We start from the raw sequence: 25548 nt of genomic DNA, 5'->3' as shown, positions 1-25548 counted from the left end.
CTACAGCATAAATATGTGTCTGATCATGTCAGATCATAAGTAAGAAATAACTGGTACCCCAGTGGCTCATCCACATAATTCCTTATAAACCTGGTTTGCACCACTCAGAATGTGTTATCTTCCTGTGAAATCTCTGTTAAGCTCATGCTGCACAACTAGGATTGAACTATCTCTTGGTATATCTCATGTTAATCGTGTGTGTGTGTGTGTGTGTGTGTGTGTGTGTGTGTGCGCGCGCGCGCGCATGCGTGCTCAGTTGCGTCCGACTCTTTGCAACCCCATGGACTGCAGCCTGCAGAGGCTCATCTGTCCATGAGATTTCTCCAGGCAAGAATACTGGAGTAGGTTGCCATTTCCTCCTCCAGGGGATCTTTCCGACCCAGGAATTGTACCCTCATCTCCTGTGTTGGCAGGTGGGTTCTTTACCACTGAGCCACCTGGTAAGTCCCCATGCTATTCTTACCCAGGATAAAATGAAGAAATGGTTCATAGTAGTAGATATCTGGTTAATTTTTATCTAAAATAAAATCCTATTGGTTATCTAAGGTTAGAGGTGGTAAAAAACGTTCCTGTGTTAATTATAAGGATAAAATAGGTAGTAAAGTGTCCTAAAAATGTCTGCACTGGTAAATATTTTGAGCTTCCTGCATTATTAATTCGTATCTTTTTATGCAGACTCCTAATGTAACTACTAGTTAAAATAACTCTGAAAAGTGCCTAAAGTTATTAAAAATTTAAAACACCCCAGAATAAGAAATCTTCAAAAGAAATATTCAAGTATGGATTCATTGAAAGAGAGGGGAAAACAAACCTCAATGCCAGAGGTGGGGACAGTAAAATTTGATACATGCATAGGTGGGTTTTTTTTTTTTGCTCCTAAACTTGTTGATCCTAAGTTGTTGCTAGGTCACTAGTTTGTTTGGCTATCATATCTTCCTATTTCAGGGCCTATGCATTCTAACAAGATTATAACCATGCATCAATATTATTTTCTTGGTTTTGATTCACAGAACAAAACAAAGGAATACAAAGTCGTAGGCATGTATTCAGATGGCATAAATGTCCTGGGCTTGATCGTCTTTTGCCTCGTCTTTGGAATTGTCATTGGAAAAATGGGAGAAAGGGGACAGATTCTGGTGGATTTCTTCAATGCTCTGAGTGATGCAACCATGAAAATCGTTCAGATCATTATGTGGTGAGCAGACCCTGGTTAACATCGTCTTGCTTCCCTCGATGGCTGACCCTTCAAAACTAGAAGGAAAAGGTTTATGTTTCTAACTCACCTCACCCTAGAGAGGGCAAGACACTAGAGTATTAAATAATTCCGTGTATTACTTAGGACTCAGTTCACTAATGAAAGTCTAGAGATCAGCCATTGACTTTTCTACCAAGGTCCTTGATCACGTTGCAACCAAGTAGCATTTATGTAAGAAAGAACTCTTAAAGGAGTGATTTGAAGGAGTTTTCCAGAACACAGGTTGCTTTCCTTATCAGGCTCCATGCAGAAGGGATACAGTAGGTAAACACAGGCCCTGATACATCCAAATGAAAGCTGCCGTAGGCGAGCATAGCAGCTGCACCACCTGAGCATCTGCCCTGTCCCTGGAGATGCTGAAAAGTCCACCTTTCCTGGGAGACCTCTGCCCCACTTATCTCACAGCAAGTTGGTCCAAAGTATAGACCTTGACAGTGACAGTAAAGGGTTTAGTTATTTCAGTCAATGCTGCTGAACCTCAGCTTCATCATCTGTTAAAAAGGATAAATAAAGTCTACCCCTCGAGTTGGGAGAAGTACAGTAAGTGAATGACGCATGTGAAATACCTAACCCAATGCAAAGCATGTAATGATAGCTCCACAAACAGAGCTATCACAACAGAGCTATTACATAACAAGTTCTGTTGCTGATACCACTACCTGGGAAACAACATGACTGTGTCTAGAAAAAGCCTAGAGGCCATGATTGGAGAGTCAAGCGAGAGAGACCTGCAGACATGAGTCAGCAGGGTGTATGTGCACAGGAGCAAGGGGTAGGGACCAGAGTGCCCCTTATGGTGGCATAGGTGGGTAGAATTTAAGGTGCACAGGGGTGCTGAAACCTGTAGCCAGTGTAGTCCAGCTGGGCTGAAACTGAGACCTTAGCCTCATTAGTGTGCCCCTCCCAGCTAAGGGCACACCCCAAGCCAAGGTATATGTCCTGGCTTGTTTCTTTCCTAGCGTTTCTACCCTGAGAAAATATTTGATGACAGAAGTATGTCCTTTCTTGTGCTTACTTTCTAGCTACATGCCGATTGGTATTTTGTTCCTGATTGCCGGGAAAATCATAGAAGTTGAAGACTGGGAAATATTCCGCAAACTGGGCCTTTACATGGCCACCGTCCTGAGTGGGTATGTCAGACTCAAGGGAAGACACTGAAACCTCATTTGAGCCAATGAGTTGCTGTTGAGAGGCTGAGTTTTAGTTGATGAAACTGGCTTCTGTCCCACGGGCAGGGAAAGATGAGGTTCAGAGATAAGAGAGCAGGGGAGAGAAGGGCTGCCCTTTAACAGCTGAACTGGAGGTGGATCACACTGTGCTAATTTCCAGATCTTGGCAGAACAGCCTGGACCATGCTTTGTCACTGCCTTTATTAGTTGTGTTAAAATAATTTCTTAAGAGAAAAACCCACTGGTAGCCTCTCTTGGCCCTCTCCTGGCCTTCCCTTCTTCAAGGATGTAAACCAACCAAACAAGTAAGAACAGTCCCCATGTACCCTGAGCCTGAAAGAAATTATGCAGAGCCTAAATTAAGTTGGACTGGAGCAAGCAGGAATGGGATGGGTGGTTGGTTCCAACCCTGTTGGGAAAGGACTGTCACACCCTACATCATAAGAGAGGGTGCTGGAGAATCTTCAGGTTGGTAGGAACTGTGCAAAGCAGGAGACAGCTGTGTGCATATTTCCTGTAGCACACTTACTGGTTCCTTGAGGGGAGATGTGGTGGGATAGATTATGAATGGTGCCCCCAGATGTCGGTCCGGGGGCAGGATATGTCACATATGCTAAGAAATATGGACCAGGGGAATGACTAACCATCATCAGTTTGACTCACACAGGTCAATTCCCCCAAACACTCAACTGGAGGAATCAGCTCACTTGCTGGAACTCAGTTGCACTGGGGAATATCCACTGCATAGGATTTGGTTCTTAATCTGTGTTTACTAAAAGCAGAGTCATGCTGGTCAATGGAGAAGGCCAGAGTCAAATTCCAGGGCCCCGGTAGTAATGGAGGTGGGACCATCCACCTTACTGGAGGCCAGGGGCTGTGTCCAGGCCATGGTATGGCTAATATTTATTATGCTGAGCTATTTAATGAGAGGGTTCTGCTGGTTTCTGTCCCATCAACCTATCTAGGTTCCTAATAGAAAACTAAAAGTCAGTTTCTCATAGTTCTAAGCCATAGGCCGTCTGTAAGATCCCTTTCTTGACCTCCAGAATCTATTTTTTCAATGACCATTTCTTATTATTTCAGCTTCACATAATTGATCTGTAAACTCAAAGTTGCCATTTACATGGCATCTGCTGAGTCAGTTTCATTTTTTAAGCCCTGTGGTTTGTGAAACGAGGAATACTTTGGAATGTAGGAATGACAAAGAAGAGGGTCAGTCATGAAATATAACTGTAGGAGAGCAGGGATACCTTCCCCCTTACAAACCCTGACTCCCCTCTTAGATGATGGTGCTGTCAAGCTGGATAGTGGCGTGGTCCACGTTGAGTACTGTGATAAGGGCTATGATACTATTGACCACAGAGTCACCAAGGAGGGGAAGGTCAGCTGGACCTGGGAAGGTGAGGGAAGGCTTCCAGGAGGAGGGGGAGATTTCACTGAATCTTAGAGGAGGAGTAAGAATTCAAGAGCAGAAGGAAGTGAAAGCATGTTAGCATGCATAGCAGGAAAAGCAGGTACGGGGCTTGGCAGCATGACATAACTATTCTGTGAGCTCTGAGATGTGGACTCAGCTACTGGCTTAGCCACCAACTTCGACAAGATATTTGATTTGCTGAGTCTCCTCTTCCCCATGTGTCTCTTCACTGGAGACATATATTCCTGTCCTCTCTCTCATTGGACCATAATGAAAGTTTAATGATATCATGAGTAAAAATGCTATTTGAAAAAAAAAAAAAATGAAGAGATAATATCATCTGTGAACCTGTTTCTCTCTCCCATTTACAGGCTTGCAATCCACTCCATTGTAATTCTCCCACTGATATATTTCATAATTGTACGAAAGAACCCTTTCCAGTTCGCCATGGGAATGGCCCAGGCTCTTCTGACAGCTCTCATGATCTCCTCCAGGTAAACAGAAGAGGGTGTCTGGTGGACCACCACTTCCCTGGTGGTCCAGTGTCTAAGACTTCATGCTCCCAATGCAGGGGCCCAGGTTCAATTCCTGGTCAGAGAACTGGATCCCACATGCTGCAACTAAGAGACCTAGCATGCTGCAATGAAGGTTGAAGATCCTGCCTGTCAAAAAGACCCCACACAGCCAAATGAGTAAACAAATATTTAAAAAAATTTTTTTTAAAGAAGAGGGGTGTCTGGAAGAAGTCTGTGAGCCAAGCCTTATCAACTCTCACCTCACCTGATGAAGTTGGGGGGTTTTGTAGCTGCCTTTGAGAAATGATCTCCCTAGTTTCTGACCTTACACACATTTCTTCACCCTACTGGATATTTCTTGCCCTCTTGGCAGGGCCTGCAACCCAGGAGGGGGTTGTGTCATAGCTGGGGACAGTGACAAGCACAGTGACTTCTGATTCCTGGTCCTACCAAAAGTGCCATCATGCTTGAGCTCTCGATTTAGTTTCTGGAACTGAGGTATCACTTCAGGCAGGGGTTGAGGGCCAGCATTCCTAGGTCATCATATCTTTTCTCTTTTTATCACACAGTTCAGCAACACTGCCTGTCACTTTCCGCTGCACTGAAGAGAAGAACCGGGTGGACAAGAGGATCACTAGATTTGTATTACCCGTTGGTGCTACGATCAACATGGATGGGACTGCACTCTATGAAGCAGTGGCGGCCGTGTTTATTGCACAGTTGAATGATTTGGACTTGAGCGTTGGGCAGATCATCACTATCAGGTGGGGCATGAAGTCACACTCATTTTCATCTCTGTAACTGGAATTGCTCTCAAGTAAAACTCATCTGTGGAGGGAGATCATGGATGGTCCAGCTGTAGACTTATTTTTGTGGTCTACAAAATCTCTTCCCAAGATTAAGTGTATCTGTATTACAAGTAGCAGGACTGCAGTACATAACACTGCATCAGGTCTGGAGAGCCAGGGAGTCTCTGTGTTCTCAGCCCAGTGCACCCACAAGGTGCTAGGCACAGAGTAGGCATCAAGGAATCAACGTTGAATAAGGGGTAGTTCCTGCTTTTAAAGGGTAGATAAGTTGGGTATACAGATATGTGAATAAGTGGGCTTCCCTGGTCACTCAGCTGGTAAAGAATCTGCCTGCAATGTGGGAGACCTGGGTTCTATCCCTGGGTTGGGAAGATCCCCTGGAGAAGGGAACGGCTACCCACTCCAGTATTCTGGCCTAGAGAATTCCATGGACTGTATAGTCCATGGGGTCACAAACAGTCAGACATGACTGAGAGACTTTCACTTCACTTGACTTCAAATAAGTGCTGAGTGATATTGTAAAGGCTATAATAGAGGTTTGAATGTGGAACACAGGAGGCACCAAAGAAGGAAGGGTTGGTCCACCTGGGAAGGTGAGGAAAAGCTTCCTGGAAGAGAGGATAGTTTAGCTGAGTCTTAGGAGTATTTGATAGAGGAAGTGGAGAGAATTTTGGATAAAAGGAATAGGCTGAACAGGGGTCTTGATGTAACCATGTCCTAGTTACACAGTACAGATTATTTGGTGTGGCTGGCATAAAGAGTACAATGTGGAGAACACAGGGAGATAAGAAAGCAGGGATCATATCATGGAAGGGCTTGTGTGAGGAGCTCATGGAAGGGTCTTAGACTGTCTTTCATATTATAGAAAGATTTGCATTTTAGAAAGATAACTGGTAATTTAGTGGATGAACGTGAATGGGGGCAGAAACTATAAGCTGGAAGACCAATTAGGGGACTAATGCAGGTAAAGTATGAAAAGGCCTACATTAAGGTACTGACCCACAGGTGAAGAGCTAATTAATTCAAGAGGCATCTACTGGATTCAGAGTGAGGGACAGAGGAAGGCTAAGATGACCCCCAGTATTGGTGGATGGTGCTTATCAGAACAGGGACTAGTGTAAGAGAATGAAGTATGCTGCTGCTGCTGCTGCTAAGTCGCTTCAGTCGTGTCCGACTCTGTGCGACCCCATAGATGGCAGCCCACCAGGCTCCCCCGTCCCTGGGATTCTCCAGGCAGGAACACCTGAGTGGGTTGCCATTTCCTTTTGCTCAGTCATGCCCGACTCTTCATGACCCCATGGACTGCAGCCTACCAGGCTCCTCCATCCATGGGATTTTCCAGGCAAGAGTACTGGAGTGGGGTGCCATCACCTTCTCCAGAATGAAGTATAGGTGGGAAGATTAAGAGCTTATACTTTTGGATACAATGAATGTGAAAATCCTTTAAGATATCCAGGTGGAAATTTACAGTGAGAAATGTGGTCTCAACTGCAGATACAGAAGTCAGAGTCATCAGTTTGCTGATGCTCATCAAGCATGTGGGTTGTGAGTCAGTTATCTGTGTTTGACTCTGCTTCACCAAGATAGGCTGTGACCTTGAATTCTCTAAGCTTCTGTTTTCTCACCTGTAAAATGAGGATAATAATAGTACCTATGTTTTATGCAAATAGTGATTATTAAGTCAGATGATGCATATAAAGTACTTAGAATGGTACCCACATACTGAGCACTCAGCAATTGTTGGGAATGGGAGAGTTTGTAGAGAAGAAACAGAAACTAAGGCGTGAGCCCTAGAAAATCCTAATATTAGAGGCAGGCAGAAAGGGGGGACCCCAAGAGGAGAATGAGAATATAAAGGTGGGAAGAGTCATGAAACCATGGTGTCATAGAAACCCAGAGAAGAGAGATTTTCAAGGATGAAATGGTCAACAGAGTCAAATCTTGCAGAGAATTCTAGTCAAATGAAGCCTGAAATTGCCTGCTCAAGTAGATGGTGAAAATGTCATTAGTGAATTTTGCCAGAGATGTTTCTCTGGAACAGCACTGTTCAATATGGTAGCCATTAGCCACACGCACAAATTGGACAGAGTAGACATGAATGTTCTATTGCTGTAGAAATAGATGCCATCATAGTGGAAAATTCTACTGGACAGTGCTGCTTTGAAGTGGTGAATTGGGATTAGAGTTAATCCTAAAACTTTAGTTGAGTTTGAAAGTCATGTCCAACTCTTTGCAACCCTTGGACTATATAGCCCACCAAAGTCCTCTGTCCAGGGAATTCTTCAGGCAAGAATACTGGAGTGGGTTGCCATTCCCTCCTCCAAGGGATCTTCCTGACCCAGGGATTAGACCCAGTCCCCTGCATTGCAGTCAGATTCTTTACCATCTGAGCCACCAGGTAAGCCCTTAGTTTAGAGTGGAAGTTTAAGACTAACCTGGGTCCCTAGGCCTAAACACGGAGAAGGCAATGGCACCCCACTCCAGTACTCTTGCCTGGAAAATCCCATGGACGGGGGAGCCTGGTAGGCTGCAGTCCATGGGGTTGTGGAGAGTCGGACACGACTGAGCGACTTCACTTTCACTTTTCACTTTCATGCATTGGAGAAGGAAATGGCAACCCACTCCAGTGTTCTTGCCTGGAGAGTCCCAGGGACGGGGGAGCCTGGTGGGCTGCCGTCTATGGGGTCACACAGGGTCGGACACGACTGAAGCGACTTAGCAGCAGCAGCAGGCCTAAACACTGTTGAATCTGAACCTTTCAGGCATTCGACATAGGCATAAATCCTAGGCATAAAGTAAGTTCTTACAGTCTTCTAGTGCAGTAAGTTTTTAGATCTTCCCAACCCTAAATCATATTTATTGCAGTTTGCTTGAATTAACTGAAGACAACTCCAAACTAGACCATTTGGCTCATAAGGTAGGAAACTACACCAGTGCCTCGTGATCTGTAAAGAGTATTAGTGGCTAAGGAGGCTGGAGCCCAGGAGCATTGGTGAAGTTCTCTAGTTTGAATAGTGGAGAGTATGTTAAAAGTAAAACCCTGAATCATGCCTGAGAAAGTTCCAAAGCCACTGTAATTCTAGCAGTTGTTCTTTCACTTCTCCAAGTGCCTTCTCCCACCTCCCTCACCTAGGCCTGTGGCACCGAGTCTGTACTAAACACATTTCCAGGGAGCAACTGTGTGAGGTGCCAGTTCTTTGCAGTTATTTGCTATTTGAGGGGTGAATTCCCTCCCTCTGCTTTGCTCGTAAGTTCCCTAGATCTTTCTAACCCCCTTTTTTTTTAACCTCACTACTAGAGGAATAAACTTTGGGCCTAGAGACTAATCACATGAAAACCCTCTCTCTCTGCTTTGCTGTATTTTTAAATCAAACTTGCTGATAACTACTGGCCCAGAGCAAATAACAACTGTGAGGCCCAGAGTAATTATTGACTTTAAAAATCCTCTCTGGCTCTACCTGGGGGAGAATGAAATAAGAAGTCATTTTGGTTTTGTTTTTAAATATTTATTTTTGGTTGCCTCGGGTCACAGTTGCAGCATGCAGGATCTTTCCACATGGCATAAGGGCTCTAGAACTTGGGCTCAGTAGTTGCCCTACAGTATGTGGGATCTTAGTTCCCCAACCAGGGATGGAACCCGTGTCCCCTGCATTGGCAGGCGGATTCTTAGCCACTGGACCACCAGGGGAAGTCTCCAATGCTGTTTTTTTTCTTTTTATTTTACAAGTCACAGTTGTGGCTTATGTGGTTTATGGCTGTAAGATTTTTGGACCCGAAGTTTATCTCTTTCTATGGTTCTTTTGGACTAGACATCAAGGAAACACAGGCACCATCCACCCAAAACATGGCCTTTTGTGGTTTGTCATAATACTCACTTACCAAAGGTTACAACTGATTAGAAATGAGATAAATTTTCTTACAACAAAAGATAATTAGGGGATTTGGAACCTAGAAAGAGCTTAGAGGAAAAAAGTAGCAGTAGTAGTAACAATAGTTAATTTTGTAATAGTAGTAATACTAACAGAAGTAGTTGTAGCAGCTGCTGAAGGAGCAAAATGGTCTCAGTTTTAAGCACCTACTATATCCAGGTGCTATACTTGATATCTTACATGTTTTATCTCATCTAATCTTACCAGCAGCCCTGCAAAGTAGACATATTCTCCCCATCTTACAGGCAAGAAACTGAGATTCAGAGAACTAACCTGCCTAAGGACATGCTGTTAGTAAACAGCAGAGCTGGGTCTGTCTGCCTCTAAAACCTGTGCTCACGCTAGTTCACTACCTAGTCCCTGACCTGTATGGAGAGCTGAGTTAGATGGCCTGACATAAATCTAGATCTCAGTGCTTAGGAAAGAACTTTCTACCAATGATTATTGTGTCTTCTTCTTTGAAAACCCTCGAAAGTCAAAATAGTATATATTCAAGAAGAACAAGTAGGTTTTTATATTTTTACCCAATCTGAGGATATACAGTTCCAAGTTTCAGACTTAAGCCAGCCAAATGGCTGAAGTTTAATCAGCAAGGTCAAGGCTAATGGGCAAGGTTTTCTTTGACTAAACGGATTTTGAGTTTCAAGCCCCACCTCAAGCCGTAGGGATATGGTTAACCATTATGTGTTGAGGCTTCCAAGAAGGATCAATGGGTAGGGGCACAAATCACTTCTGACAAAGAAAACCCACCAGTGCATTCAGTTTAAATGTTTTCAACCAGCACTGACATGAACGTAGTGTTTCCAAAGACTATTTAAGTCAAAACAGATCTAAAGGATTATGCAAAAGCCCAAAACTTTGAGAGGGATTTGGACTGCTCCAGAAATCTCTAATTGCAAATTGGTGGTCACAGCCACTGAAGGAAACCACACTTGTCAAAGAACTCTGGTCTGTGTTTGACCAGGCCCTCAGATACCATCTGTGACACATCACCAGGCAGGTGAATGAGCAAGTAAATCAGGTTGGTGAGAACTCTGAGGCTTTTCGAGCCCACAGAATATGGATTTGTGGATAGAATCAGGGATTCTTCTAGTTTAAATTGACAGTGTCCCCATCTTCAGCTTTCAACCCAGTGGCATCCTTGGCTCAAGGATGAGAACGTGTGTCTAGAAAATGTAGTGGGTCCCCTCAAAGCTCATTCAAATCCAGGGATTTTTCAGGGCAGGGCAAACTCTGGTTTTCTTCGAAATGACCAGATTTAAATCTGGAAGATGTTGCTGATGAAAAACTGCTTATTCCAAAGAGAAATATCCCTAGTGCCACATTTATCCACCTGAGAGGGACCTTTTTAAATACAAGGTATTTAAAATCCTCTTCTGGATTCCAGATCTCTCTTCCTTTTGCACAAAGGGCACCCACTGGCAGAAAGGAGTGGTCAGGAATAAGCAGTTGTACCTTGGACAGGAGTCATAGCTATTTCTCAACTCAGTGCTCTAAAGGGCAGTTCCCAGAGAGGTCAAGAGTCTTGTGATGTAAAGGAAGTACATGAAACCTGCTTGGCTAGTGCCTCATTCCTTTGCCTTCACCCTGAATATCCTTGCCCACGCACCCCTAACCCAATCCCTCTACCATCCTTCAAAGCAGTACAAATTCCTGCCACATATCAGATCCTCAATAAATGATTGCTTGGCTGAGTAGACAGACGAAGGGGGGAAGCAAACAGGTGGAGATGTACCTGGCCCTTGTTTAGGATGGATGGATGCATAGATGGGTGGATAAAGCCCTCCATTAACACCTTCATTTGGTAAACTCTTGCCTTCCTCTTTAATCTCTCTCTAGCTCATTCATTGGGTGCCGCTCATGCAGTTCTTCTCCACTTCCTCGAATTAGAATGATGAGCCACACCTCCCCCTGGAAAAAGCTCACACTCCCCTCTGTCTCTCACAGCTCTCTAATGAGGCAGAGCTGGTGCTCAGCAGAGAACAGATTCTGACTGGCCAATTTGGGACACAGCAGTAACTGACTACGGGACTGACCACTGTGGACCAGGGGCCTGGAGGGGAGAGCTGGGTGTCTAACTCCTTTTGTGCTGGTGTGCTTTGTCTACAGTGTCACTGCCACCGCCGCCAGCATCGGAGCTGCCGGTGTGCCCCAGGCCGGCCTGGTGACCATGGTGATCGTGCTGAGTGCTGTGGGCCTGCCCGCGGAGGATGTCACCCTCATCATCGCTGTTGACTGGCTCCTGTGAGTTGGAATAAATGTGCTGCCTCTGCCGGATGGGAAGGCACGCTTCCCAGCCATGCAGAATCTGCAGTCTGTCATTATCCTCTCCTCAGATTGCCTAATGAGCCATCTGTTGCTGCTTTAATTTCCCTGTGACCAGGCCATCTGATAATGTGCTTAAAAATTAACTCCTCATAACTTCAAGCAGTGATTTTATAAAGGCAGTGATGTTCATTAGCGTATTATGCCTGATAACGCTCAAGGTTAGGATCTGGGTGTGGGATGAGATAAACAACATAAAATAATGTGAAGACACTGGGCAAGGCCTCAGCCATTCCAAACCTCATAGGCCACCCTAGCCTATCCCAGCCCTGGGTCAGCACCATAGGTTCAGGACCACCTAGTTCAGTGTCAGCCCACCTTCCCAAGATCGTCAGCACCATCAGGACACAAGCAGGGGCTTCGGGATAAGGTTAATTGGGATCTGAATCCTGGTTCAGTGGCTGTTTGACCTTGAGCAAGTTCCTTAACCTCTCTGGGGGCCAGCTGCATTATCTGTGAGATGGGGATGATTCTGTCAAGTTCATGGGGTTGGTGTAAGGATTAAGTGAGCTATGTGTGTCCAGAACACACATAGCTATGTGTGTGAGAAGTGTGTCCAGAACAGTGTCTGGCTGGCAGTATGTGCTCAGTTAACAGCAAGTTTAATTGTTATGATTAGAATGAGTTGAACCATTCAAGCCTAGGTTCATGCCCAACAGTTCGTTCCCTCTCTTTCACACACACACCTCCCTAAGGAACACAGCAGAAGATCTGGGTAAAAACATGTCTTTTGTGACCCCCAAGGTTAAAGTTAGAATGAGCCTGGTTCCTGGCTTTAACCTTGATACCCACTCTGTACAGTGGTCTTTTAGTAGCTGGGTCTGGCTTTGTCCCCTGGCCATCAGGGGAAGAGTCTGCTCCATATGGAGCCTTCACTCAGACCCAACCGAGCTTACTGGGCAGTACAGTGCCATGTAGTTTGCAAATAGCAGCTAAAATTTGTAGAAAGAGAAGCAGAAACATTCCATGTGGCTTTGAAGGTACAGTCACGTCCCCAAAGGCAGAAGCTTCTGCTCTTGGGAGGCTACTTTGGGGCCCCCTCAACAGCTTGCTGGTTCTTTGAGGCCCAACTGAAGTAGCCCCTTTCTTGCCAACATACCCTACTATTGAGACAAGTGCCTTTTGTCTAGTGGTGATAGTGGATTTGCACTCTTTCCTCTCCCTGGTTCTTCCTGGAACACTGGTGACCTTCACTTCTAAGACACCCAGAGAAGTCAAAGGTGCAACTTGATCTACGGAACAAAAAAACACTAGCTGGTCCACAGCAGGGTCTAGTTCAGTCCATGTTCTAAATAGCAGGAGGGCACCCAGAATGGACATGTGGGAGCACTGTTGGCCTTTTCTGTCCTGCCGGTGTAGCTTTCACAGGAACATTCATGTAGACAGTTCCTAGCAACAGTGCTCCAGCATCCAAGATACCTCTCCACCTCCTCGTCATCCTGCTGCTGGCCTCTCCACCAGGCCTTCTGGGAGTTAACACTAGCTGAGGTGCCACAAGGGGCAAGCTGCTCACAGGCTGGCCTGGGTTTTCTGACCCTGTGCTCAGCAGCATCCTTGCTGGCTTCCTCATGGAGTGACCTTGTGTGGGAAAGAAAGGAGCACACTGGGGACACACACATACACACTCCTGCTTGGCACACACACACACACACACCACCCCACAAAACATCCAGGTTCTCTCACCTTAGCCAAGAGAAGGCTCAGAAATGCACACAAGACAGAGGCTAGGATTAAAGACTAATGAATTCTGACCCTCCCCACAAATATCTGTGGAGATGGTGTTCACATTTCTTTGAGAGGAAAGGAGGGAATTTAGGAGATTGATGCTGGATTCGGGGGCGTCGTGACTGACGAGGACCTGGGGCAGCCTGTGCGCTCATTTTGTGCCTTTAGAGACAGCCCCTGATCCAGGCCTGTGAAGTGGGGGGCCTCTGGTTAGCCAACCCTGAGAAGCACCCTCTGTGGTTTGCTGAATTTATAACTGAATTCCTCAGGTCCTTTCCTGTCTCCAACTCGAAGGAAAGTGAAACCCGGGCTTCGTGTCTGACTCACCTTCTGTCCTCCCCAGGGACCGGTTCAGGACCATGGTGAATGTCCTTGGAGACGCCTTTGGGACTGGCATTGTGGAGAAGCTCTCCAAGAAGGAGTTGGAGCAGATGGATGTTTCATCGGAAGTCAATATCGTGAACCCCTTCACCTTGGAATCCACAACACTCGACAACGAGGACTCAGACACCAAGAAGTCCTACGTCAATGGAGGCTTTGCCGTCGACAAGTCCGATACCATCTCGTTCACCCAGACCTCACAGTTCTAGGGCCTCTGGCTTCAGAAGACTGGGGGTGGTGAAGGACCTCTCCAGGACAGTCATCTCTTAGCAAATTCAGACATTAAATAAGGAAAACACTAACAGCCAACTGTACATCTGATTTGATACAGACCTCCAGATTATTTTCTATATTTGGATTCACAGCTTTTGCTCACCAGGTTCTGGGATTTGGGGGTGAGTAAGATGAGAGGAAACTGATTAAAAGGAAAGCTGTATTATCTGGAATTTTTAAAGTCTATGAGAGACAGAATTGGGAAGTACATAGAATAGACATAACTGTTTTAATTAGGTAATAGATGTGAAAGAGAAATTGCTTTCTCACGCACGGACTAGTGTTTTGGGTTAAAAAAAAAATATATATATATATATATATATATTGTCATCGACTACACATTTTTACTCAGGCTTTCTATTGCCATGGATTTCCTTTGACCTCTCACATTTGTACAGACTATAATGAAGCTAAACAACAGCCCCCCCCCAACAAAGTTAATGTGCCAATTTTGAACCCCTCTCCAGCCAATTTCAAAGGAATTACTTTGAAAGAAAACAGACCAGCACAGTTCTGCAATAACAGTTTTAAGATGGGTGTGAGATCTGGGGAGAAGAGAGATTTCTTTTTCTCAATGTACTGTATGGGGATGCTGGTGACTACTGACCCAGTGTTCAGTAGAGAGCTAGATATATATATATATATGTATATATTTATTATTTTCATATAATTTGCCAGACAAAGGTCAGAACTGAACTCTCAATGTGAAATAAAGCACTCTCCTTGTACTTGAATAATAACTATGATTGCAATCCAGATCGGTTTTGGGGCTTAATCAGAACTCCTCTCTCATAAGCACTACTAGAATGAGAAATCATGCTAGTTGTTTGTCTCATGTCTGTGTATCAGCCCCAAAGCAGAGACACATTCTGGTAGCACAGCCACTAATTTAGAGCTTCCAAGATACTACTGCTGGGAGGCAATCCGTATCAGCTCTATATAAGACTATATTCATGGGGTCGCAAAGAGTCGGACATGACTGAGCGACTGAACTGGACTGAACTGAACTGATACACAAAGGTGTCACTCATATAAGGCTGGGTGGGTTTTTATCCAGCTGGATGTGTTTAATAATTATATTATCCAACTATAATTCCTCCAAGGTCAATTATACCCACATAAAATGACAGTACTTTGCCTTTTTCTACCCATCAGACCCAAATAACAGTGGCAAAGCTACCAGCTAAGTTGTATTTTAATATAGGTTTGATGGATCGAGTAAGCCACTGGCCAGTAAAGCACTGTCCCTACCCTGGATTCTTGCAAAGTAAATCCCGTGACATGAGACATTGGTATCAGTGGTTCAGGGAATTCTTGCATTGAATGAAACTTGTCTCCTCTTCCAGGGAAGATGGTTCTAACTAGTAGTCTAGTAATCTCAGCCCCTGCTCATTAAAATCTGTTGCCTGTCATTCTTCTGTTCATTTGTGAGGACAGTGTATTAAGTCTGTGCTTGGCTCTCATCTTGTAAATAATGCTTAACATAAACTTGTAGTTACACCAAGATCCAAAATAGTCCTGTTTCTGCAGTACTGCATAGCCAAGTTAAGCCTAGCTATGAAACCAGAAACTGTGCCAAAGATCATGGAATAGTTTAAAAAAAAAAAAAAAAAAGCTCTGTATTGACCACCTGCACCTGAAATCTTTAAGAGAATGATACCAAATGATCATGTAAACGTAAAATGGACCTGTGATTAAATGTGAATTTTAAACTGCTAATATTGGTGTTATTTATAGGAAGTAAATGTAAATTCAGCTGAATCAGCAACTTATCTTGGGCTGAATGGTTCAACCCCCTTGGCAGGCTGCTCCAACTTGAGGTACTAGAGTTGACAGAGCTGTTCGTGAACTGCAGGTCATCCTTATTTTGGAGTGAGTTTGTAACCAGCCTCTTAACACACTGTGCAGTTAACTCATAAAAGAGAACAATGTTCCATTTCTGTCTCAATAAACATTGCCGTCACTCTTTCTTCCCTGCCTTTTCTTCCTTTATCTGTTCTTTTTATCTCATTCCCTCTGATGAGTGTGGGAAGGGAAAGACCTGGTCAGTTGATTCAGACTGTACCCAGATTATTGTTTTCAAAACTGTGTTTGTACCCAAGAATGAAAAAGCACAACTGGAGGAACAGTAAGCTGATTTTTCATGTTAATCAGGGGGATTATAAGGCTGACATAACAGTACCATTAGGAACAGTTTGCCCAAATTTATGACTGAGATAAAAGGGAAGGTAGAATTTGGTTCAAAATTACTATAATGGGAGACAGTCTTATCTCAATATGATAGTTAAGGACCAATCCTGCCCTGTGAAATGTGGCTACAAAGAACACAAGGCTGTATTCAAAGAGCTCTTTAAAGGTACGTCGTAGTCCTGCCTAGAACCTGAGTCGTGGCAGCGTTCTGCTGTTGGACTCACTGGTCTGTGACAGAAAACAAAGGAATGGACAGCTCCCTTGGCCCTGCTGAGAGGAAAATCTCATAAAAGTGCTTAGCACTACCTGGCCAAACTAATTCAGAAGTTTTCTCTTTTGGCAACGTGAGATAAAATACCCAACTATACAACTCCTTAGTGAGATTGTTATTCTCACCACCTGATGTTAGCTGGGTTATTAAAGCAAACAGAACATCCAACCTAATGAGACTTAGTAAATAACTCCCAAACCCCATTTTGAAAATGCGACATTTTCCTTTAAATAGTAAAAGACTTAGAATATCTTCTCCTGTAAGGTATCATATAGGGGCTACGTAAAAATAAGTGTTCACAATCTTTTTTCTATGGCCTGAAACACTGAGGGGTTTGAGATACTCAGGATGCGTGTGTGAGGCAGAAATGCACATTCATGTAGCACCCCTTCATGTGTCCTGAAACCAGAGTATGACATGAAGTTCTCTTTTGCCATCTCAACTTGTAAATATGTGACTGTCCCCATCTACTGGACATTCACTTTGTTTTGGGGCCCACAGGGGGCTTCTTAATACACATATGCTAGTAAAGGGCTTCCCTGGTGGCTCAGCAGTAGAGAATCCACCTGCCAATGCTGGAGATGCAGGTTCAATCCCCGGGTCAGGAAGATCCCCTGGAGAAGGAAATGGCAACACGCTCCAACAGTCTTGCCTGGATAATCCCATGGACAGAGGAGCCTGGTGGGATACAGTCCGTGGGGTCGAACACAACTTAGTGACTAAACAGTGACAACAATGCTAGTAAATGTGCCTCCCTCACCTGCAATCGTAGATTTTTTAGTGAAAGCCATATAATATAAACAACCAGAAGCAGCTCTTGTAAAATTAGCCTTGGGAACAATGTATTGAATTCAGTGACTGCCTCTAAGTGTATGAAATTATTAACCATGGATGGAGATGACTAGGGACATTTCTCAATGGCCTAGGCTAAATAATGCCACCAAGCTCCTAAGCAAGTAATAAGCTCTAAGCACACAATCAATGTCCCATTTGTTTCTCACTAGGAAAAACCAGTGTCATCTGATTCAGAGGCTCTCTCTCCAGGATTACAGAGATACTTGTGGTTTCATCTACAAATCTCCATTTCATCTGCCAATTTTAAGATATCACAAAGTTCAGAACAGTTATTAGTGAACTTCCACAGCCAAGATGAAATCAATATCACATCTGTTATTCTGGTTGGAGAAAAGGAGAAAGGAAAGCAATGGCCTCATCTAGAGGCATTCCACTGATTCCTAGAAGGCCTCACCAGCCTGAAGATAATAAGCTGTTGTCTCAGGAGAACAGAACTAGGATACTACCTGGAGAGGAGCTTGCCCCACAAAAGTACTGTTTATCAACAGATGGGGGCCAAGAAAACCTGAAACTAAAATGTGGATTTAACCAAAGTCCTGAGCATGAGTGCGTGAATCCCAAACCCACTCCACCCACCACCTCAATTTTCCTGCTGCCATTCCTCCATGACTCATGCCGACAGGAAAGCTATCAGTAGGGATTCAAGGATATCACAGTCTCTTTCCTCATTTTAGGGCATCTGAGGGAATGCAAAGCAGGGCTGCATCATCTGAGTATTTCAGAAACAAAGGTCTGCCTTCCTGGGGAAGCAATGAAAAGCTTGGAGTTTTGGCACCAACCAGGGTCTGCTTTATCTTGTCCAGGCCCTCTAGAAAGGTTTGTTTTCCAAGGTAAAGACAAGACTGACTGAAATGAATTGAATGGTCCTGAGAGGGCAGCCCCGGGAGAAAAGGCACAACTCCATCATCACATAGGTTCATTTCATGGACATGCCTTCACAAAATGCTAAAAGCATTTTAGATTTTAGATATAGGTGTAGATTTAGATTATAGAAAGAATGCATATCAAGGATGACTTTGACCTTCCTCCAAGAATTCCAATGTAACTTTCATTTAAAGAGTCCCTGTGTTGTGTTTCCAAGGTCATCACTTTAGCTTGACCAGAATAATCAGAAGGCCAGCAGCTCTGTCTGAGCTGAGATCTTTTGCGGGGAGAAGGGCTACCCCAAATGAATCCAAAGATAATGAAATATCTGGGTCTCTAGGAAGCCAGTGGGGTGGGGGTGGGGTGGGGTGGGTGGTCTTGCCAAGTGTCAGAGAAGTGCTAATGGAACTCATCATTATGAGTGAAAGCAGTGTTGATTAGCAACAGAGCACACTGGCTGATCCTTACCAAAGCTTCCTTTTGTCTTCCCAGCGGGCCAAACTGGCTTTAATTCCTCAATTTCCTCATTTTGTCAGAAAGGTTAAGACAGACAAGAATGTGTCAACTTCACCATAAGCACACATGAACTGAAGGCTCTTTGCTCAGTCAGGAGAGGCCAGTTAAGTTCGTAAAACATGCCACCTGCAATGAAGTACAAACAGACTCCGGCTGACAGGACACTGAGCCTGCATTTCTGGCCTCAGGGAAGTTTACTCCTGTATCACTCCAGGAAGACATCTACCCTATTCTCAGGTACCATGACCTTTCACAGAGAGGACACTCTAAGGCAAATAAAGGTCCAGTTTCTTTTAAGATGCTGACCTAATATCTAACTGCTGCAGGCACTGAGTAAGGAGTTTTCTCTGTGCCAGGATGAATGCAGCAAAGGATTGGATCCCATGACTCCAGAAACAAAAAAGCCATTCACAACACAGAGGAACCTCATTTTTATTTATCTGACAAATGTTTGCCTAACAGTTACTGTGTGGCAAGCACTGCTCTTGGCACTGAACAAATATTAACTCATTTAATCTCAACAGCATCATGAAGTAGCTACTATAATTATCTTCTTTCTACAGATGAGGAAACTGTACAAAAAAGTTGAGTAACTTGTCCAGAATCAAACAACTGTTGGACAGCACAGCAATTTGGCCCCAGTAGTCAACGTTCTTTACCAGGTATTAAAAGTTGAAGAAGGCCAGGAGTGCTAGATATTAATTCTAACTCAAATCTGGAGTGGCCTAAGATTATTAAGAAAAATAACAACCATTGTTAATACTTAACAAGTGTTAACTACATGTATGGCATGCAGTAAATATTTTTAAATGTTTCATCTCATTTATTCTTCTCAATACTTCTCTCAGGCAGGAATATTTTTATCCTCCATTTTCCAAATGAGAAAACTGTGGTTTAGAGAGGTTAAGTAACCTTCCCAAAATCTCACAGTTGGGACTCAAATCTGCTTCCAAAGACTGTGTAGCTAACCACTGAGAAATGTTGCTTCAAAATGCCTAAAAATTCCATGCGAATGGAAACCAAAAGAAAGCAGGGATAACCAAAACCTTCCAAAAGAGACAAGTCCAAGTCCAAATAGCTTCACTGGTGAATTCCTCAAACCATCTAAAGAAGAATTAATACCAATCCTTCTCAAATTCTCCCAAAATACAGAAGAGGAGGGAAAGACTCTCAGACTCATTTTACAAAGCCAGCATTCAAAAGCACATTAGGAGTAACATATACCATAACCAAGAAGAATTTATCCCTAGGATGTGAGGAATGGTTCAACATAGGCAATCAACATGATACACCATATTAACAAAATGAAGGATAAATATCATATAATGATTTTAATACATGCATAAAAGCATTTGATAAAATTCCTTTCATGATAAAAACTCTCAACAAATTGGGATAGAAGGAACATACTTCAACATAATAAAGGCCATATATGACAAGTCTACAACTGATATCCTCAACAATGAAAAGCTAAAACTTTCCCTCTAAGAATTATCTCTGTTTACAGATGAAATGATATTATATATAGGAAATTCTGAAGAGTCCATCAAAAAACTATTAGAACTAATAAACAAATTCAGTAAAGTTGCAGGATACAAAATCAATATACAAAAATCAGCTGTGTTTCTATACCCTAACAGCAAACTACTGAAAAAGAAATTAATAGAACAATCCATTTACAACAGTACAAAAAGAACAAAATTTCTAGGAATAAATTTAACCAAAGAGGTAAAAGATCTATACAGTGAAAACTATAAACATTGATAAAATTGAAGAAGAGACAAAGGAAAAGATATTCCATGTTCATGAACTGGAATCATTAATACTGTAAAATGTCTTGCAATCCAAAGCTATTCTCAGATTCGATGCTCTTCCTATCAAAATTCTAATGGTATTTTTCCATTAAAATAAAATAAGTCTTAAAATAAAAATAAGTCTAAAATTTGTATGGAACCACAAAAGACCTCCAATAGTCAAAGCAACTGTGGGGAAAAAAAAAAAAAAATTTCAACAAAGGAGCCAAGAACTTATAATGGGAAAGGATTGTCTCCTCAATAAATGGTGCTTGGATAGCCACATACAAAAGAGAGAAACTGGACCTTTACTTTATAGCATACAAAAATCAACTCAAAATGGATTAGAGACTTGAACATAAGACCCGAAACATAAAACTCCTAGAAGAAAACATAGGGGGAAAGCTCTTTGAGATCAATCGTCGCAATGATTTTTTTGGATCTGACACCAAAAGCAAACACAACAAGAATAAACAAGCAGGGCTACATCAAACTACAAAGCTTCCACACAACAAAAGAAACCATCAACAAAATATAAAGCAACCTATGGAATAGGAGAAGATATCTGTAAACCATCTATCTGCAAGGGATTAACATTCAAAATATACAAGGAATTCAAACAACTCAATAGCAAACAAACAAAAACCCCCAAATAACCCAGCTAAAAATGGGCAGAGAACCTGAATCAACATTCTTCCAAAGAAGACACTCAATTGGCCAACAGGTACGTGAAAGGGCACTCAACATCACTAATCATTAGAGAAATGTACATCAAAACAATGAAAATGGAACCCTTGTATACTGTTGGTAGGAATGTAAACTGGTACAGCAAGTATGAAGATTCCTCAGGAAATTAAAAAAATAGAACTACCATATGATCCAGAAATTCCACTCCTGGGTTTTTATCTGAAGGAGCAAAATCACTATTTCAAAGAGATATCTGTATTTCCTTCTCCATTGCAGCACTATTACAACAGCCCAACTTCAGATCCACATTTCCAACTTTTATTGAACATTTTCCCCTTTGGCCTTTCCAGCATCCTTTAAACTGAACTTACCCAAAAACAACTTTGTAAATGTCTTCTGTAGTCTCTGTTTCCTAAATTAGGAATTGTGTCTTAAAAATCACCATTATTTTCATTGTAACCTAGGATCATAGCAACTTCTTCCTTCTTTGACCCCTAGAGGTTTGAGGGCACAAGCAAGATCTAAACAGGTTCATTCACTTATTCTAATCCCTCTGCTTTGGTGGGAGCTTCACATGGGAGCCTGTCCGTGAGTGATAATGCTGCCTCTTTGTGAAGTGGGTGGCACAAGACTTGACCTCTATTCGGACATGAATAATTGGATGTGGTACATTTCTGCATTTTCTCTTCCCATTAATTCTTGAATGAACAATGTGTATCTTGATGATCCTCTAAATTCTATTTACAACAATGAAAAATTCATAATAGGGATAAGATTCAGAGGGAAAAACCAACTACATCCAAGAGAGGTCCCCCACTGCCTCTGAGCATATGCACCCCACCCTCAAGGAATTCTAAGTCTTCCCTATTCTGTCCCTACTGCCAAAAAGACACCATGAAAAAAGTCCCTCCCCAGAAGGTTTTACCTGCCCACCAATTTTATTCTCTTAGTGCTGGGTTCATCTTGCCTCACGTTAGGAAGAATGTGAATCTACAAAATGAAGGCCACTGTGTCCTCATACTTGTAGATTAATTACTCTTTCAATCAATACTTCACTCCTGATGATTAAATAGTTCTCTTTCACTTTGCAGCTCAGCCCTGGTCCAGCTCATTTAACTGTTTCTTCCTTAAAGGAGCCAGACTCCCCCTCCTTCCACACACATTATTAACGCACCATTAAAATAAGGTGCCTGGTCATTTCTTTCTGTCCTCAATGTATGATGAATTTCTTTCATTTCTATTGGAGAAGTGAATGGCAACCCACTCCAGTATTCCTGTCTGGAGAATCCCATAGACAGAGGAGCCTGGCGGGCTACAGTCCATGGGGTTGAAAAGAGTCAGACACGACTGAGTGACTAACAGTTTCATCTCTATGACCCTCCCACTCCATCCAGGCTCATATTCCTATTTTCCAGATTTGTTCAATGGCTTTATTATAGTCTCCCTGCCACCAGCTTCTGTGTACTCCCAAACCACCCTGAAAAAGTTCATCAAGTTAATGGTCTGCTTTCTCATCCCCAGACTCTAGTGGCTTCTTATTGTCTTCAGCACAAAGCCTAAAATATCAGGCCTAATATTTAAGACACTTCAGAAGACATCCCTGGAGGATATGTGCTCTATACACACATCCTTCATTAGAGTCCAATTTCCTTGCTTCTCTCAAACCTCTTCTTCACCTGGTCTTCCTATGCCTTAATGTCAAAAATAAATTCTTGGCCCTCAGTCCCAAGACTTCATCATTTCTTACATGGAACCTAAAGAAATAGCAACTTCTTAGAACATAATCAGATATTGTTAATCAGATGATTAACTTATTAAGTTAATCAACATGAGACTTATTGTTACATAATGAAATTGAGTTCTACAAACTTCACTGTAAATAACTGTCATTATCTCATGTTGTTAAATAAGAGACAAAACTGGTGGCCATGGGCAATATTCAGCTTCAGACTAGCTTCACATGACCATAGAGCCTTTTGTTGTTTTAGATTTGAATCTGAAGAATTTGGATATTTTGTGGGAGGTCAGGGAGGATGGAGTTACACTCTTCATTTCTCCCCAGACCCTACCACTCATCATTATTTCAAACCCCACTGCCTTGACAGTCACAAATCCTGCCTGGTTATGAAGATGTTTGAGTTTGAAATACCTTTTGATAGTCACATGTGAAACATCTCATTGCCCTGTTAAGTCCAGAGACTCTAGGAGGGCAGGGTTGCATCTTACACTTCTTAGCATAACTCGTCCCATACCCTACAGGGCACAGAATATTACTAAATACAGTGATTGCATGCAAGGCTGCAAAATCAGTTAATTGTCAGAGCTAGGTGGGACCACGAGTCAATGAACAAAGGATGTCATCATTGGCCATGTTGAACTCCCCTCCTGCAAGGACAAATGAGCTTTCATGACGAGTTCTCGCCATGAATCCAACAATGACACCTATTATACACAGCCTGTTCCTGGAAGTCATCCCACTAAAATAGGTGCGATATTTACTTCAGTCCAAGACACCAATCTGAGTAAATGTTAGTTCCTGGGGGAAAAGAAACAGGGATATTTGTTTATTTTGGGATGGGATGAGGGGGGTAAAAGTGCTATTTACAAACATAATATTCCAATGACAGGAAATGAGAGCAGAAAGCATCTCTTGCTGGCCTAAACAAGAAGTGGTTAACCTCATTCCAACTTCTGTTGAGAGACCTTAGTTGCCCTCTCACTCTATTGAAGGACTCTTGAATTCATATTTGACAAACCCTTTAGGCTGAATTATTCACCATCCACCAGCCTTGGAGACAAACAGACGACAATCAAGAGATGGCAGAATGTAGCAAAAAGGGCATGAGATTTGGAGACAAGACAGACCAGGGTTTGGAAACTGGCTTTGACACTCTGCTTTTCTAAGAATCAGTGTCCTCAGCAAAAAAAAAAAAAAGTGGGGTGGGGGGGTGGGGAGGAGGGGATGCCATCCATAGTAATTACATGAGATGAGAATAGCAACAGCTAACACTTACTGCGTGCTTATTTTGTGCCAGGTACTGATTTGAAGTGTTTTAAATGTGTTTACTCGTCTACTTATGACATTATGAAACAGATGCTAATATTGCCTGCATTTCCCACAGTTGGACACTGAGGCACACAAAAGGTTAGGTTATTTGCCCAAGTCACTCAGCCAGTAAATGGGCAAATCCGGGATTCATATCCAAGTGCTCTCATTCCAGGACCTTGAATCTTAACACCTACTAAATGCCCTTGGGAGGCACTTGACATAGCACCTGGTAAACTGAGGCACTAAATACAGGAATAAAAGAGAGAGGGGGGGAGCAGGAAGAAGGAAAAAATCTTTACTCCATTTCTCTCCTGGGATTCCAGGTCTCCCAAAGTTAGCTGATAAGCTCTTTAAAAGACTATAGCTCCCCCAAGCTCCTCAAGTTGCCATTGCACTGGCCTCCTCTGTGGAAGAACTTAGAATAAATCACTCCACCTCACTCAGGCTAAGCAAGACATGCAGCAACATACCTTGACTGGTTCAAAAGCATCTCCAACCAATCACAAACTAAAGGCCCAAGACCCATCATATGTTTCAGCTCTCTTACCTTAGAGGGAACTCTGCCTTACCAGGGGTCTCCTGCCTTCCTCTTCATTTGACAACCCTAACCCTGGTGCTGCTGCTGCTGCTACGTCACTTCAGTCGTCTCCGACTCTGTGCAACCCCATAGACAGCAGCCCACCAGGCTCCCCAGTCCCTGGGATTCTCCAGGCAAGAACACTGGAGTGGGTTGCCATTTCCTTCTCCAATGCATGAAAGTGAAAAGTGAAAGTGAAGTCGCCCAGTCGTGTCCGACTCTTCACGACCCCATGGACTGCAGCCTACCAGGCTCCTCCGTCCATGGGATTTTCCAGGCAAGAGTACTGAAGTGGGGTGCCACTGCCTTCTCCGCTGGAGCAGCCTGGTAGGCTCCATGTATATACCATCTCTAGGCAGGCACGGTGGCCCTCAGGGCTGCCACCTCAGAGCTCCTGGAATTGAGAGGAACCTTCCACACACACAAAGCAAACCCTACCAGAGAATATGTTGTATTCCTTCTGCCCAAAGGATCTTGGAGAGGCAAAGCTGTGGTCACCACAGACAGCAAATTAATTAATCCCAGTAGGTGATCCTCACGGCAAATGACAAGGAGGGTTGAAACTACACAATGTGCTACAGGGTACTTTTAAAACAAAATTAGGACAAAAGAAAGAGAAATATATAAATGTATATCTATCAATATAAAAATGTACTTACAGGGGTGCTGCAGGATCACTCTAAAGATACAGAACCCCAAGGGTGAGATTTCAGACTGCTGAAGAAACTCCAACAATCCAGCCATCCATGCACACCAGAGAAAAGCTCCTGTCCTAGACTTGACCCTGCTTTTGCCAGATTTCCTGGTTTTGAGGGTGAAGTAAAGCATAGACTCCTCTCCTTTGATGACCAAACTACTGCTGCCCCGAGACCCTGTGTGGAGGAGCGAGGGGAGCAGACCTGAGGAGCCTGAGGGCTGCAGCTCTGCTCACTGTCTGCAGAGTTCCCAGTC

The 25548-nt window shown here is 43.3% G+C and overlaps 2 protein-coding genes across 13 annotated transcripts in view; one reads left to right on the top strand and one right to left on the bottom strand.

The window, feature by feature from the left end:
* Positions 1–15514, top strand: part of SLC1A1 (solute carrier family 1 member 1) — a 73729-nt gene extending 58215 nt beyond the window's left edge. Inside the window, exons 7-12 of the mRNA XM_006068195.4 lie at positions 1011–1195; positions 2278–2385; positions 4210–4332; positions 4923–5117; positions 11201–11335; positions 13485–15514. Coding sequence (XP_006068257.1) covers positions 1011–1195; positions 2278–2385; positions 4210–4332; positions 4923–5117; positions 11201–11335; positions 13485–13731 — 993 coding nt within the window. The 3' untranslated portion in view covers positions 13732–15514. The remainder of the gene's footprint in view (positions 1–1010; positions 1196–2277; positions 2386–4209; positions 4333–4922; positions 5118–11200; positions 11336–13484) is intronic.
* The window catches only part of SPATA6L (spermatogenesis associated 6 like), a 112899-nt gene that overhangs the window by 23331 nt on the left and 64020 nt on the right, over positions 1–25548 (bottom strand). The window contains exon 15 of one of the 12 annotated variants that reach the window (XM_045165043.1): positions 18915–23507. The exons of 10 other annotated variants lie outside the window; for them this stretch is intronic. The gene's annotated coding sequence lies outside the window, so the exon portion shown is untranslated. Of the gene's footprint in view, positions 1–18914; positions 23508–24840; positions 25470–25548 lie in introns of those variants that run through there. One more of the 12 variants, XM_045165044.1, reaches the window with a different exon arrangement.

Source organism: Bubalus bubalis, chromosome 3 (assembly GCF_019923935.1).
Source record: "Bubalus bubalis isolate 160015118507 breed Murrah chromosome 3, NDDB_SH_1, whole genome shotgun sequence".
NCBI classification, from domain to species: Eukaryota; Metazoa; Chordata; class Mammalia; order Artiodactyla; family Bovidae; genus Bubalus; species Bubalus bubalis.
Note: the sequence above shows the minus strand (reverse complement) of the source record. Positions and strands in the feature narration are given on the sequence as shown.